At 51.6% G+C, this 14,304-nt stretch overlaps 2 protein-coding genes across 2 annotated transcripts in view; one reads left to right on the top strand and one right to left on the bottom strand.

Moving 5' to 3' along the window:
• LOC128724526 (serine/threonine-protein kinase N) overlaps nucleotides 1–12,895 on the top strand; it is a 36,583-nt gene extending 23,688 nt beyond the window's left edge. Inside the window, exons 4-12 of the mRNA XM_053818251.1 lie at nucleotides 5,609–6,668; nucleotides 6,747–6,946; nucleotides 8,004–8,444; nucleotides 9,428–10,066; nucleotides 10,144–10,333; nucleotides 10,444–10,625; nucleotides 10,718–10,825; nucleotides 10,901–11,041; nucleotides 11,131–12,895. Of these exons, the coding sequence (XP_053674226.1) occupies nucleotides 5,609–6,668; nucleotides 6,747–6,946; nucleotides 8,004–8,444; nucleotides 9,428–10,066; nucleotides 10,144–10,333; nucleotides 10,444–10,625; nucleotides 10,718–10,825; nucleotides 10,901–11,041; nucleotides 11,131–11,274 (3,105 nt within the window). The 3' untranslated portion in view covers nucleotides 11,275–12,895. The remainder of the gene's footprint in view (nucleotides 1–5,608; nucleotides 6,669–6,746; nucleotides 6,947–8,003; nucleotides 8,445–9,427; nucleotides 10,067–10,143; nucleotides 10,334–10,443; nucleotides 10,626–10,717; nucleotides 10,826–10,900; nucleotides 11,042–11,130) is intronic.
• A 70-nt stretch (nucleotides 12,896–12,965) lies between these two features.
• On the bottom strand, nucleotides 12,966–13,568 carry LOC128724525 (uncharacterized). Its single transcript, XM_053818250.1, has 3 exons — nucleotides 13,519–13,568; nucleotides 13,376–13,457; nucleotides 12,966–13,303 (listed from the first exon to the last, which is right to left on the bottom strand). The coding sequence occupies exons 1-3, from the start codon at nucleotides 13,537–13,539 to the stop codon at nucleotides 12,966–12,968; spliced, it is 441 nt and encodes a 146-aa protein (XP_053674225.1). The 5' UTR covers nucleotides 13,540–13,568.
• Between the last annotated feature and the right edge of the window lie 736 nt (nucleotides 13,569–14,304).

Below are 14,304 nucleotides of genomic sequence, written 5' to 3'. Positions count from 1 at the left end.
CGGTTTTGTAAGCGACCCGCTCGTTTTCTTGTAATCCAAGAGCGATTATCGCGGGAATCCGGGGCGCCTACTCGGGATGATAAATCGCGTCGAAGCGTTAAAACGGCACCCCGGCCCTTCTGAGGGGTTTCCCTGGCGGGGGCAGCAAGATGACTCAATTATCGCACCAAATTTGTGGCCCCATTAGTCGGGTCCGTTCATTCTCATTTCGCTGATTTATGCACCCTCGGCATCTCATTTCGCAACGTGTGTACGCCGTGCGATCCAATTCGTGCCCCGCGGAAGTGTTCACCATCATGCTGACCTTTTTGGCGTCACATTGCGACACGGTGGTGGCGATCGTGCGTGTGAACGATGCGTTGATTTAAAACAAATGCGTTTGCCCGTTGTGTTAAGGATGGAGTGGAGTTCGGCTGAGGTGTGTCAAAATTTTGCTTAAAAGCACGAAACCGTGTCATCAGCAATGCACGAAACTCTCCAACCAGGCGGACGAGATTCCGAACGATCGGAGGGTTTCTCTCGTTTCGTTCGCTCAATTTTTCCGAGACGATCTCTGGCCCCTCTCTCTCTGGTGTAAGGAGTTTTCACTGCTTCATTCATCTGCTAACCAGCAGCCACCAGGTTCGATCCTTTCCGAGACTCGCGTGTCCCGTTGCTGGTTCCCTGTAGTTTTCCCGATCGATTTTCCGAACGCGTCTCGCCGAAGAAACCACCCCAAATCAACCGTTGTGTTTGCTCGCGCACGGGATTCCCTTTTGTTACGACACATTTTCCCTTGCTCCCAATTTTTGTTTCCCCGGGCTGGCGCAATCCATCGTGTGTCGATCCGCGTCGAGGCCTACCGAAATGCTGGCCTGCCCCGTGCGTGTGTGTGCACGCTCAGTACGACAGCGACTGTGAAGCGGTGACGAGCTCTTCTCGGGTTTGCGCTGTCGCGCCGGTTCTGTCCGACAAAAAAGAAACCGGCCACTGCGTAAACACACGAGGCCGGGTTGAGCTTAAGCTCTCTCTCTCTCTCTCTCTCTCTCTCACGAGAAGGGCCAGTCGATCCGTGATCAACGATCGAACGCCCTGGAAAAAGTGGTCCAACCTGCTGGGTGGTCAAAGTGTGGAAAGTGAATATCTCTCGAAACGTGCATACGATGGAGACGCCCAGTACTTTGTGTGGCGTCCGTAGTGTTTTGTGATCTGATCTCTCCCCGTGTCCGTGTGTAACGCAACCACAACGAATCAGTGCACATCGTGCGTGATCTAATCCAAGTGTTCTAACCGCTTGTGTGTGTGTGCCGTGTACAGGGTGTGTAAAATAGCACCCATTTTCGATCAAGAATCCTGGGGTGGAAAAAAAAATCAAAGTGAAATTCGACGACAACCAATTTTGTGGCCACACTTCCGCCAAACGGCCACGGTGTAATCAACAAGTGCGCGCACGCAAACCTCCAAAGCGAGCGGCGGACGGGGAGCGCGCGCGTTAATTCGCGCACCGAATTTCCTCTATTTATAATTCGCCATCTCTTCTGCCATTTCGACGACGCGCGCGTGAAGCCAAAACAAGCCAGCGAGCCACACAGAGCGGCGCGATTAAACGCACGAAAAACCGACAGTTGAGAAGCTGGCAGGAAAAACCTCTGCACGCACGCACGCCAGAGTGTTTTTTTTATTGTCCGTGTGTCGGTTTTTTTTTTGTTCGTGAGGTTTTTCGTTCATTTACGCCACACTCCGAAACACGCCTTTTGACTGATCGTCCCCAGTCGTGGTGTTCTCTGGCGTTAAGTGTGACCCACCTGAAGGATTCATCCTCGAGAAAATCGCCCACAATCCCACCGAACCACCCGAATGGAACAAATCGTACGCCACCGCTAGCAGCTGGCGGGGAAAAAACGTGTGCAACTGCACCACACGGCGTCCGTCGTGACCGTATTCCTTAGCGCTTCGTCATCACCGTCAACGGTATGTCCTCCGTCTCGGGACCACCGGCCGAAATCACCGCCGAATGGACCGTACATGCGCAGCTCACCCTTTCATCGGCGGCTTCTGGTGCTGGTGCGAACGTTCGACAAACCCCATCCGTCGATGTTCCACACGAGTCAACTGGCAATGAAGAGGGAGGATCGCACGTTGAAGATGACCTGCTTCCAGGACCCACCGGAGCTGGTCCCTCAACGAAAGGTGCTTCAACGGTGGATCCGATGCCGCTGCCCCTTCCCAACAGTGCCAGTGGTCCTTCGTCCAGCGCTAGTGTGGTCGGGAATCCAGTGAAGGTTGTTTATAAATTTAGCACCACTGACCATCCGCTGCAGCAGCAAAAACAGCAGACAGCAGCGTCGTCGTCAGCGACGGTGGTACCGAACGGTAAGGGTGGCGTTATTTTTACCGCCGATCCATCATCTCCCTCACCGACGGTCACAACGCTCGCTCAGGTGAGATACAGAAGAAGAGAAGCGAAAAAAAACGGTGCTTTGGGTGTCCTGTTTTCGCTCAGTGGAATTATGTCCACTGACACACCGACTTTGTCCCCGAATTTGGTCGATGATGGACGAGGTTGCATTCCATTCGTGGACGCACGCCCCCAAAGGGAACACCCACGGTTATGCGAACCCGTCCAATGGTCCGTCGTTTCGCTCTCCTTCCATGGAGGAGGGTTAATATTTATGCGCTTTAAAGTTCAGATGAACCCGCTCAGATAATGACGCGCGAAACACACATTCCTTTCGCTTCACGAGAGCTGTGATTCAAAATTATGTCCGTTTCGCATGATGTTTCGAAAATATCTCTGTGGGAAATTAATTTCCACTTTTAGCGACATTCCTTCGCCTTCCGAGCATGTGTTGTGGGTGACATTTTTGATCCTTTCGGCTGGTTCGCTAATAGCGCGAAGGGGGGTGATTTGAGGGTGTTTGATTTGAAAAAGGTGTTCCATTTGTCTGGATAATGGTGATCCTTGATTGAGAAAGGAAGTTGGAAACGGTTACGTTTTTTTTTTAATTTTTTGATGGATATATCTCGGTGCGCTTTTGTGCTCCCGAAAAACCACACACAGACTCCCACCGGCGATGGACCCCCACCACCGGGGGTGGAAAATCCCTCCTCCACGGTGCAACTGTTCCCGAAGTGCACCAGCACGTGCAGCATCGTGCTGACGGCGTGTACCGATCTCCTGCCAACGTCCTCCGACACCGTACCGATCATCGTCAACAAGTGCGAATCCACCAGCAACGTGGTAGTGGACAAAGCTACCAACTTTCCCGAAAAGGTAACACCTCGACCGAGACCGAGACGACGACGACAGCTTGCTTTAATGAACCTCTCACGCCAATCGATCCCATTTGCTCGCCAGCTCGCCAACAACTCCAAGGATGTGAGCTGTCAAACGAGCGACTGGGAGACGAACGCCACCAAAGCCGGTGAAAAAAAGCCAGACCTCTCGGATGCTGGTGGCTCGATGCGACGCCGCACGACGCAGAAATCCATCACGGACGCGTGTCTTCTTTCGCCACCACCGCGAAGACGCGAGGAAAAGCACGATTCGGTTAGCGGATACGTTTTATCTGAAACCTCCGAGAAGCCCTTTTTCACCTATGTATTGAACCCCCGTTTCAGCTCGTCCGTAAGTCGATCTCACCGATGATCGTCAACCCGATCGTGTCCCCAAGCAGCACGATCCGTTCGCAACACTCGCGGGATGCATCGGCGGCCAAAAAGAAACCCCGAACCGTACACATCGACGTGTACTGCACCGGTTCGGATGCGGAATCGTCCGAGTGTGGATCCTGTTGCTCTTCTCACGAGGATGTCAAGTCTCTCCCGTCGTCGGTTTCGACAGCCTCATCAACCCACTCATCCGTCACATCCGGCAGCCGATTTGACACGAGCCACATGATGGAACTGAAAGCGGCAGCGCAACATCCGGCCGTTGATCCTGCACACCCGACCGTGTACGAGTCCGAGGACATGCGGGTGCGTCACAAGCGCGCCGGAAAGCACGAGGTGCCTAGGCGATTGATGCAGCAAACTATCGGTAGGTAGCACCTTCGGGGGTAGGGTCCTTCGGGGGTAGGCTGATTAATAATCGTTCATGCGTGTCTGTTGCAGATCAAAACACACTCTCGACGATCGGGAGCTTGAAAAGGGCCGGTTCCGGGCGCTATGGTCGCGCGAAAAGATGCTCAACGACGGACGAAATCAGCGAGTCGAAGCAGATCCTGTTCAGTAAGCATCTCGGTGAGGTGCCGGTGTTGCAGCCGCTTCAACAGGACCACCCACCGCAGGTCGATTACGAGCAACAACCACAGCCGCAGGACGAACCGCTGATGCCAGCGCCGGGTGCATTTGGCACGTTTTTCCGGCGGGATATTAGCGACGATGCGATCAGTTCTAATTACGCTCTCTCCGCCGATCGATCGACACGGCGAGATGTCACGGGAAGCAGCCTGTCGAGTGCACTGGCCGGATGTTTCTACGAGGACGATGACGGTGACACACCGAGCCGGTTAAACCGAAGCGGAACAAATGCGACACAATCCGATAGCTTCGAGTACGAGAACAGCGAAGATCGGTACCGAATCCACGAGATGGAGCGCGTTTGGCAGCAACACAACTGGAAATCACCTTCCGTCGAGCGGCGGTTGTTGCAAATGCACAACCCAACGGTTCCACCGACCTGCCAGAGCCCGGACTCAGACAACAACCTCACCGAATCGGATCACAGCTTCGTGTACGATGAGGCACCACAAACGCACGCTTCCAATCCATCGCTAAACGACTGCAGTGACTCGAGCCCGTCCACGGTTAAAAGCGCATCTCAGAAGCGCCGATCGCCGGTTCTCCTGCAGCAGCAAGCCGTGATGGCCGCGACGTTCCAGCAACGAAGGTTCTCCCCAGTGGAGGGCTACACCGACGAGTACCTGGCGATCGCACGACGCTTCGGAAGCCTTATCACAGGCCGCCGAAAGCCGGGCACACATATGGGCCCCGTTCGGAATCCCGAATGTCCTTGCGCACACTGCCGGCGATGGGTGATGGAGCGTGACACGGGTGTCCTTCGTGAGCGGGCGCTTTCGGTGGATGCTTCGGCGGCTGGTGTTGGCCCAAACGGGATCGTAGATATGCGCCGGCAATTGCACCTCCAGCGTCAGGCAGGATTCCGCGAGACCTAGTGGCCGTGTCCACCTGTCAGCAGCATTTTTCTTTTCTTTACTAATTCGTTTTTTGTCCTCCTTCCCGCAGTGTGCGATGGTGTAGGTTTATCGGATCCCGGGGTTAAGGAGGATTTGAGCTAACCCTTAACCACCCTTTTCCCGGGCGTCTGTAGTAAGAAAGCCCGATACAATAAAGGCATCGCAAGATAAACAAAAATCGCGATTATTATTTCCACGTAATCGGAATCGGTTTGGTTTTCACACTGATCCGAGGTTTATCTCGAAAGATGATAAAATAAAGAAACAAACGCGCGTTGTTATCGCTGTCACTTGTAGGATTAGAAGCGCATTGCGATAAATGTGGAATGTGCATTCTTGTTGGTTTCATTTTATAATACCTGCTACTGCATAATATATTGTATTAATCGCTTTTTTTTTTTTTGCTTTAATTTTCCATCCACCCCCCAAAGGCTCAAGGTCGTCTGTCGGAGTCATCCCGCAAGCTGGATCTGCTTCGGAAAGCCCTCGATCTGCGACGATTAGAACTACCACCCGATTGCCCCACGGCACAGCAGCTAAAAGCGGAGCTACAAAACGTCCAAGCATCCAGCCCGGGACCGGTTCAGTACACGATGCGCAACTCCTTCCGTGGCAGTGCCCAAGGCCGACCGGCTCAAAGCCAGCAGTCCTTCAACCGATGTGCGGCCGTCACCGGCAAGCTGGAGGTGCGCCTGATGGGCTGCCAGGACCTGCTAGAGGACGTCCCTGGAAGATCGCGACGTGACAAAGACGCCGGCTCATCCAGCCCGGGTGATTTGAAGAGCTTCGTGAAGGGTGTCACCAGCCGCAGCTCGTCGAAAAGTTACAGCGTAAAGGACGAAACGTCCTCCGAGATTATGGCGGTGATCAAGCTCGACAACACGACCGTCGGCCAAACGTCCTGGCGACCCTGCTCACAGCAGGCCTGGGACCAGCGCTTCAGCATCGATCTCGACCGATCGCGCGAGCTGGAGATCGGCGTTTACTGGCGCGACTGGCGGTCACTGTGCGCGGTCAAGTTCCTGCGCCTGGAGGAGTTCATCGACGACATCCGGCACGGGATGGCGCTGCAGCTCGAACCGCAGGGTGTCCTTTTCGCCGAGATCAAGTTCCTCAATCCGATGATCTCGCGCAAACCGAAGCTCCAGCGTCAACGGATGATTTTCAACAAGCAGCAGGTGAAGAACATTCCGCGCGCCAAACAGATGAACATCAACGTCGCCACGTGGGGTCGGTTGTTGAAGCGCAACACGACGAGCAGCAGCACACCGTCAACGTCCGGGCCGGGATCGCTTGCGGCCACACCATCGTCCGGTACGCCCACGACAACGTCGGCGATCGTTGCGAACCAATCGTCCTCGGCGACGACTCCATCGACGCCCGGTTCGATCGCGCTACCGTACGATCCGATGCTACAGGACGATCCGGTGGAGACGCTTGGTGAATCTGCCGACCACAACGTCATCGGTCTTGGAGGTGGTCGTCCGTTGGGTAAGCTATCGTCTTGCTTGAAACCATCCATCTAGCAAATCCCGTTTCTAACCGACCGAACCCCGTTTGTCATTTTAGGTATCCACGGGATCAGTACGCTACCGGAAAGTCCATCGTCCCATTCGCTGCAGATCCAAGGTACACCGGCAAGCGCCATGGCCGGTGGGCGGCCTCTGCAACATCCACCTCAGTCGATCAGCACACCGTCGAGCTTCCGGCAGAAGAAGCAACCGATGCCATCGCCGCGGCAGGCAACACCACCAAAAATTGATCCCGAGGTAAGCAGCGTCTCGCGGTGTTGGTAGCGCCCGGCTTCCAGTGGTTCTGTTTGTCCTGCGTGAATCCTCCCGTCGAGTTTGTTGCCGTGGTGACGAGGACGCCACGTTGGGACGGAATTGTCTCGAAATGACTCAGTACTACGTGCCTCGGTTCGTCATTTATATCGGATCGTGTCGTCACTGGCATGCCGCTTTCCATTGTGTGTGTACGCCCCCGTGCGCGCGCTCGTGTGTGTGTGTGTCTTCATGCCAGTTTTCATGCCTTTGCCCTCCCCCCGGAGAGGATTTATCATTATCTCTTATCGCTGTTACACACGCGGCGGAATGCCGTAAAATATTAGCACCCCACCCTGAAGCATTCTTTTCCCTGGCCAGCCTTTGGGGGAGGCTTTTGCTACCGTCTTTTTTGGGCCAAAGGGTCAGTAGCGAGGTTTCCTCGCACTCGGGAAGGTCTTGAACGTGTTTGAGACCCGTCACGCGTCCGTCAGAGTGTGCACCCCCGCCCTGTACATAATATCCTAGTGGCTTACGATTGCAATCACGAAAATGACACTCGTGCGTCGAAACGCACGTTACAGCCCTAGCCGACGGTTGTCACGGGACAGACGCAAACTCCGGAAACCCACGAACAACTCGATCAGCTGCGAAAAGGACGCGTGTGGCTTAGCTCCCGTACCAAATCCCACCGAATCGGGTAGTGATGGAGTTGGTGTGTTTCATAACAGCGATTTGAAGGTGGTCAAAGATGCATCCTCGTTGAAAGCTTTCAATTTTGTAAGCAATTCACGTGCGCCACCAAAAATCACCATCCTCCCCCCCCCCATTCGATCACGGCTTTCTAAACCGGCTTTGTCTTGTTAGAAATAGTCCTTTTTGCGTCCTGTGACATACGAAACCCATTGTTGAATATACACACGTTCTCTCTTTCTCTTTCTCTCTCTCTATTTCTCTTTCTCTGTTTATCGGATTTTTCCCGTCCATTTCCGCCCGACGGGATCGATCTTTCTCTCTCTTTTTCTGTCTTCTTTCCTTCTCTCTCTCTCTCTCTCATGCACAGTTGGAGTATGCATTAAGCAAGTTCGATTTCCTTCACCAGCACGATAGTCTAAGTGGTGTTAGTAGTATGTACGATAAACAGCAGCTCCAGCCAACGCACGTGGATCCGGAAGATGCGCCAACACCGGACAGTGGCGAGCCGAACAATTGTGATAGCTTCCGGGCGGATGAAGACGTTCCGCCACTTCCGGTGACACCGTTACCGCTCGCCCAGCCCGGTCCCGCAGTATTACAGAAGTCTCTCTCCGGAGACCTGCTCCGGCCGGTGTTGTCGATGCCACCGCCCATCCTGTACGGTGGGTACAATCGGGACAGCTACTACAGCACCGTGTCCTCCACGGGTAGCCCCATCGTCGAGGAACCACCATCGCCGGCTCCGGGCCAATCGACACCGTACGGTCCGTTTCCGGGAGACGACGTTTCGTACGACGACATCATTGAGGTCAGAGACTGCACTGAGATTGCAGCGAGCTGCTTTCTTTCATACGAGCGAACAAACCCATTCTCTCTCTCTCTCTCTCTCTCTCACGCGCGCGCGAATGTTTTTCTTCTTTCGTTTTATTTTTGCTGTTGCTGAATTGCTGACCACTTTCTTCGCTGGCTTCTTTCGCATTTTCGTTTCTCTCTTGTCTTGTGTGTTGTTGCGTGTGTATGTGTGTGTCCTTTTTTCGTCCTTTTTTTCGTGCAATTAAAATGTCCCGCTTTCCATGTACACTCACTGTTTTAAAAACATTTGTCTTTATCATTTCCTTTTTGTTTGTTTTATAATATGTTTTCGAAAACAATTTCTCTTTGTACTTGTTCGACTAACATCCATCCATCCGACAGTGGACAGACGCATTTCTTTAGTAATTTTTTTTTTTGATTTTCAATTAGTGCACGATCAGTCACTGCGCCGTCCGTGATTAACCAAATGTTTGTGTGCATGTATGCCATAAAAAAACCCGATAAGGACATAGCTCCAAACAGTTAACTCATCAACATTCCAATAGAATTGATAAATTTCCGTGAATAATCCTCTTGACTTAACGATTTCCGCTCAATTCCTCATTTCATTTCCCATTCCGAATGTGCATAACAGTTGTGTGTACAACATTTATCATTTTACCACGCCGTTTTCGGTTTCCAATTCCCGATTCATTGCCATTTTCTCATAACAAGTGCCACTTTTTTGCCGCTTTTCTTCTCGCATCTTCTCTGCTGCTGCTCATCAGAACAATTTTACACGCGGGGGTGCTTTTCCAACGCATATTGTGTGTGTGTTTGTGCGTATGTGTTTTGTGTATATATTTTCTAGCTTTCTCTTTCAGCGTGATTAATAAATGCTCCCTCTAGACACACGCACACGTGTCACCGATACCTTGCAGGATTTCCCCAACTTCCGACTGATCGTGTTGTGCGTTTATTTTTCACTTTCCCTCATAGATCCTTCCGTTCGATCAGCTCACGATCGGTAGCAATGTGGTGCCGCCACCACTGCCACCTCATCTTCATCACACGTCGGCGATGGCCGTCCAACAGTCCTTGGCCGCTGCGGCCGCCCTACAAGCCCAACAACACCAACTATACCAACAGCAGCAGCAGCAGCAACAACAACAGCTTCTCCTGCAGCAACATCAACAGCTGCCTCAAGCACCACCCATGCTGCAACAACACGCCGGTCAAAGTACGAGTTCCGCCGGCCTGCCGGAAGCTGGAGCAATGGCAGCCGGAGCCGTAGGACCACCGGTGAACCGACGCCCTGGTGGACCGGCCGCTCGTACCCTCCAGTATCGGGACAGCGCGTACGAAAGCCGCCGACAATCGCAAGCTCAAGCCGGTGCCGGCATGTGCATGGACAGCTTCCGGTTGCTGAGCGTCCTCGGACGGGGCCACTTCGGTAAGGTGATACTGGCGCAGTACAAAAACACCGGCGAGTACTTCGCCATCAAGGCGCTCAAAAAGGGCGACATTATTGCACGCGACGAGGTCGAATCGCTGCTGAGCGAGAAGCGCATCTTCGAGGTCGCGAACACGATGCGCCATCCATTCCTGGTGAATCTGTTCTCCTGCTTCCAGACTGAGGTGAGTGAAACGGAACGCCAGCGAGCGAGCGGCTTTTGACCCACATCCGCTAATGTAATGATGTCTTTCTTCCACAGCAACACGTCTGCTTTGTGATGGAATACGCCGCCGGAGGTGACCTCATGATGCACATCCACACGGACGTGTTTTCGGAACCACGTGCCGTCTTCTACGCCGCCTGTGTCGTCCTCGGGCTGCAGTACCTACACGAGAGCAAGATCATCTACCGCGATCTGAAGCTCGACAATCTTCTGCTGGATACGGAAGGTGAGCGTCTGGATGTTTCCCGGGGGTGGTACGGCTAGGGAAGTTGCTACATCCTTTGTTCTTGTTTCGGCTTCCTCCACACACACACACACACACACACACACACACAGGTTACGTGAAAATTGCCGACTTTGGGCTGTGCAAGGAGGGCATGGGATTCGGTGATCGTACGGGTACGTTTTGTGGGACGCCCGAATTCCTGGCACCGGAAGTGCTCACCGAGACGTCGTACACGCGTGCCGTCGATTGGTGGGGCTTGGGTGTGCTGATCTTCGAGATGCTGGTCGGAGAGGTAAGTTTGAAGTGATCCATTCTTTTTTTTGGGGGGGCTTTAAAAACGGTAACCTAACGCTCTGCTGTTTCGTTCTATGTTCACGCTTGCAGTCACCGTTCCCGGGCGATGACGAGGAGGAAGTATTCGACTCGATCGTGAACGACGAAGTGCGCTACCCGCGGTTCCTTTCGCTGGAAGCGATCGCTATCATGAGAAGAGTATGCATCCCTCGTGCCACTGGCAAATGAATGGTGGACTTTTTCTGAGCGTTAATTGCAATCATTTTCTTTCAGCTGCTGCGAAAGAACCCCGAACGTCGGCTGGGATCGTCCGAGCGGGACGCGGAAGACGTCAAGCGGCAAGCCTTCTTCCGCAACATCGTCTGGGATGATCTACTGCTCAGGAAGGTGAAACCACCGTTTGTGCCAACGATCGTAAGTGTTTCGCCCTCGCGCATAAATGAATTGCTCCAAATTGCTCTAACGATCTTTCCGTGGTTGTTTTTTTTTTTTTCACACCACAGCGCTCACCGGAGGACGTGTCCAACTTTGACGAGGAGTTTACGTCGGAAAAACCAGCCCTAACACCTCCGAAGGATCCGCGTGTGCTCACCGAAACCGAGCAGACGTACTTCAAGGACTTCACGTACATGGCCGACTGGTGTTGAACCACGCCCCTGGACCCGGAAGCAGCCGCTAGAAGGGCGTACATGGCTCATGCAGAGGAATGGCAACTCTATTAATTGTTACTAGCTTGTAAGCGAACGCGCAGAGACGCATGGTTGCGAGATTTGAAGGCGCTCCCGTGTGAGTCCTTTGCAAAAGTGCAGTTAACACTTCTCTGCACTTTCGGCAGACAGCGGGACTGCTAGCGATAACGTGTGGAAAACGCGCTGATGACACCACATCGGGGAGAGGATTTTCTTTTTCCGTTGGCCGCGGTGGAGATGAAGGTGTGTGTGTGTGTGTGCCTTTAATCGAATTAACGAGTCACAATTTGCTGTTTCTGTTAAGATTAGATAGGAGCTAGGAAGAGAACGCGGCCGAGATATGGCAGCGCGCTAACGGTGACAAGCATTGTAGGACAGATAAAATCTAACCCCCCACACACACACATACACTCACACACACACAGACACATCAACGGGCACCTCGTTAGATAAGAGATAACATTACGTGTGCGTAGCGGAAAGGGCGGCAGTAAAGAGAAGAAGCCAAAAGATGGAGAAAACCGAAGATCAGCCCTTTTTTTTTTACTCGCTGGTCGCGCTAGTTTTGTTTTGTATTCTGTATACTGTTTTAAGTCGTAGTATGATAATTCAACCGTATACACTCACCACGTCCCCCACACACACGCGCGCGCGCTGGTGAACGGTATTGTTTTGCATATTTTAGTGCATATGGAAGCACTGCGGCAGATGATAAGCCGATGAGATGTAGGATATTAACCGGGAGTGGTGGGAATTAATCGCGCTTTGTAGCGAATTAATTTGCGTCACGAGGAAGTTCCATTTTTTGTAAGGTTTTTTTTTCGACTTTCCCAGCGCGTTTCTATTTCCAGTGTGCCCGACAGTGTCCCTCTCGGTGGCACACGAAAGCGAATGTTCGCCCTTTTCCTTCCCCACTGTTACTTACTTTTCTTTTCCTCTCTTCCAGTGTGTCTTCACTGGCACCGGTAAAAGAAAGCCTTTTTCACGCGTACCCCTTGCAAATCGAAGCAATTTTGAAGATTAGGTGAGGCGTTAAACTACTTCTGAAATTATCCATGATCGAGAGGGGAGAAAAACGCAATGAGCAAAGTGTTGAGCAGCGGTTAGGGTGGTTTAATGCAAGTTAAAAAAAAAAGCAGCTAGGTTTTGTAAGTAGGATAAATTTGTTACGACGTTTTGCGTTACGATCAAAAGATATGGGTGGCGTTACGTTCTGCTGCCGCGAATATACTCTCCCCTGCGTGGCCGGGAACGATACAAACGGAAGACGGAGGCGTCGCAAAACCATGCTACGAGGGACGTGCAGCGAAGAGGCCACGTGGTGTGTTAGTTTTTAATCGCAAAGAAGTTTTGCTGTATTTAATCATTCGTGCTTTGCGCGCCCTTGCGGTTTTAAAAGAAGAGAAAAAAAAACATAATCCGGAAATGGATGCGAAACGAAACGGAAAGGCGACGAGTTATGTGCACGTGCGCGCGCGCGCACACATCCATCCGTATTTTGATGAACAAACCCGCGTGATTAGTTATCAGAATACACTTGTACAATGGTTATTTAAACTCTACAAAAAAAAGGCAGACACCATGTAACGTAATCTCTTAATCGTCCAAGCGTCGCGTGACGCGTGGTTTATCAGCTTTGGAAGTCGGTTTTATTGGTCATTATTCTGGCAGTCGACGTTTGCGCGCATTCGCAGCAGTTTTCCCTTCGACGGGAGTTTCTTGGCGATGTCCTTCAGCCCTGGCGATGCCCGATACAGCAGGACGGTCGAGCTGGAATCGCAGATAGCTAGAACGATATCGACGGGCTTCTCGCCGCTCGGTAGTTTTATTACATCACGGTAGCGTTTGAGCTGGGCCAGGTTTAGCTCTTCCGTGGCCAGAATTGGAACGATCAGCTCGACTGGTGCCTCAGGTTCACGTTTCGCCGTAAGGTAGATCAACCGCAGCTGTTCGTCGTAATGGTACTGTACCGCGTGCATTCGTTTTTCTGCCAAAGAAAGAAAGAATCGAGCATATTTCAGACGAGTACGTTCATTTCAACGACTAATTCGGCGCGTACCTTCGAGCAGGTGAACGTAAACACGGCACGCACCGTAGCAGACAGCTTCATCGTCACATCCCAGCGTTAGGAAGGTTTTCAGCTGCAAAAAACGATTACGCTATGAAGAAACATCTTAATATCACACTTAAAACACGTCTTACTAGGTCGTGCAAATGAGCCATTCCATTGTACAGCGAATTTTCCTCAGTTAGATAGGTTTTCCCTACGAAAGAAACGTCCCTGAGCGATATCCATGCGAAAGAAAATCAAAAACATACTGTTTATTTGTAAACAATGCGGCATTTCGTTTCAAATCGCTGATAGCTACAAAAATGTCATAGGTTGCGTTTATACTGCACGGTAAGAGCGTTTGTTTTCGCGAACAATTTCAAGCGCCAAAAATTGTTATCCGTTTCTGAAGGGGCGCTGAATGTAACTCATAATAATGTAACAAATTTATCGTTAAAATAAACCACAGACTACAAAATATGTTGAAAAACAAACTTTTACGTGTTTTGCATCATTTTTGATCATTTCTATCGTTTTGAAAAAAATGCATCCGAAATATATCCGCTCGGGCGAAAACTTTACTTCGGGTAAAAATTTTAAAAAATTTTGAAAACGAAAAATTTTGATCCAAAAAATAAAAATTCCGTCCCGGAAAAATAAAAAAAAGGTTCGTCGCTTTATGCCGAAATGGTCCGTTGAAGTCTCCCGGATGCAACCTCCTGGTCGCATGCGACCCTGGTACCCGAGGCCGGTTTTGCCAAATTTTTCGGGTCGTTTTTCGACGCGACAAATTCACAAAATTTGTCGGACTAGTACCAGGGTCGCATGCGACCAGGAGGTTGCATCCGGGAGACTTCAACGGACCATTCCGGCATAAAGCGACGAACCTTTTTTTTAATTTTTCCGGAGACTTCAACGAACTTTTCCGGCATAAAGCG

This window comes from Anopheles nili, chromosome 3 (assembly GCF_943737925.1).
Source record: "Anopheles nili chromosome 3, idAnoNiliSN_F5_01, whole genome shotgun sequence".
Classification (NCBI taxonomy): domain Eukaryota; kingdom Metazoa; phylum Arthropoda; class Insecta; order Diptera; family Culicidae; genus Anopheles; species Anopheles nili.
The sequence above is the reverse complement of the archived record's forward strand: the minus strand, read 5'-3'. Positions and strand labels throughout refer to the sequence as shown.

Coding starts and splice junctions, on each gene's coding strand:
- LOC128724525 (XM_053818250.1), bottom strand. CDS start 13,539: ATGGCTCATTTGCACGACCTA. Junction 13,458..13,518: donor TGGCTCATTTGCACGACCTA/GTAAGACGTGTT, acceptor CGTTTTTTGCAG/CTGAAAACCTTCCTAACGCT. Junction 13,304..13,375: donor TTACGTTCACCTGCTCGAAG/GTACGCGCCGAA, acceptor TTTCTTTGGCAG/AAAAACGAATGCACGCGGTA.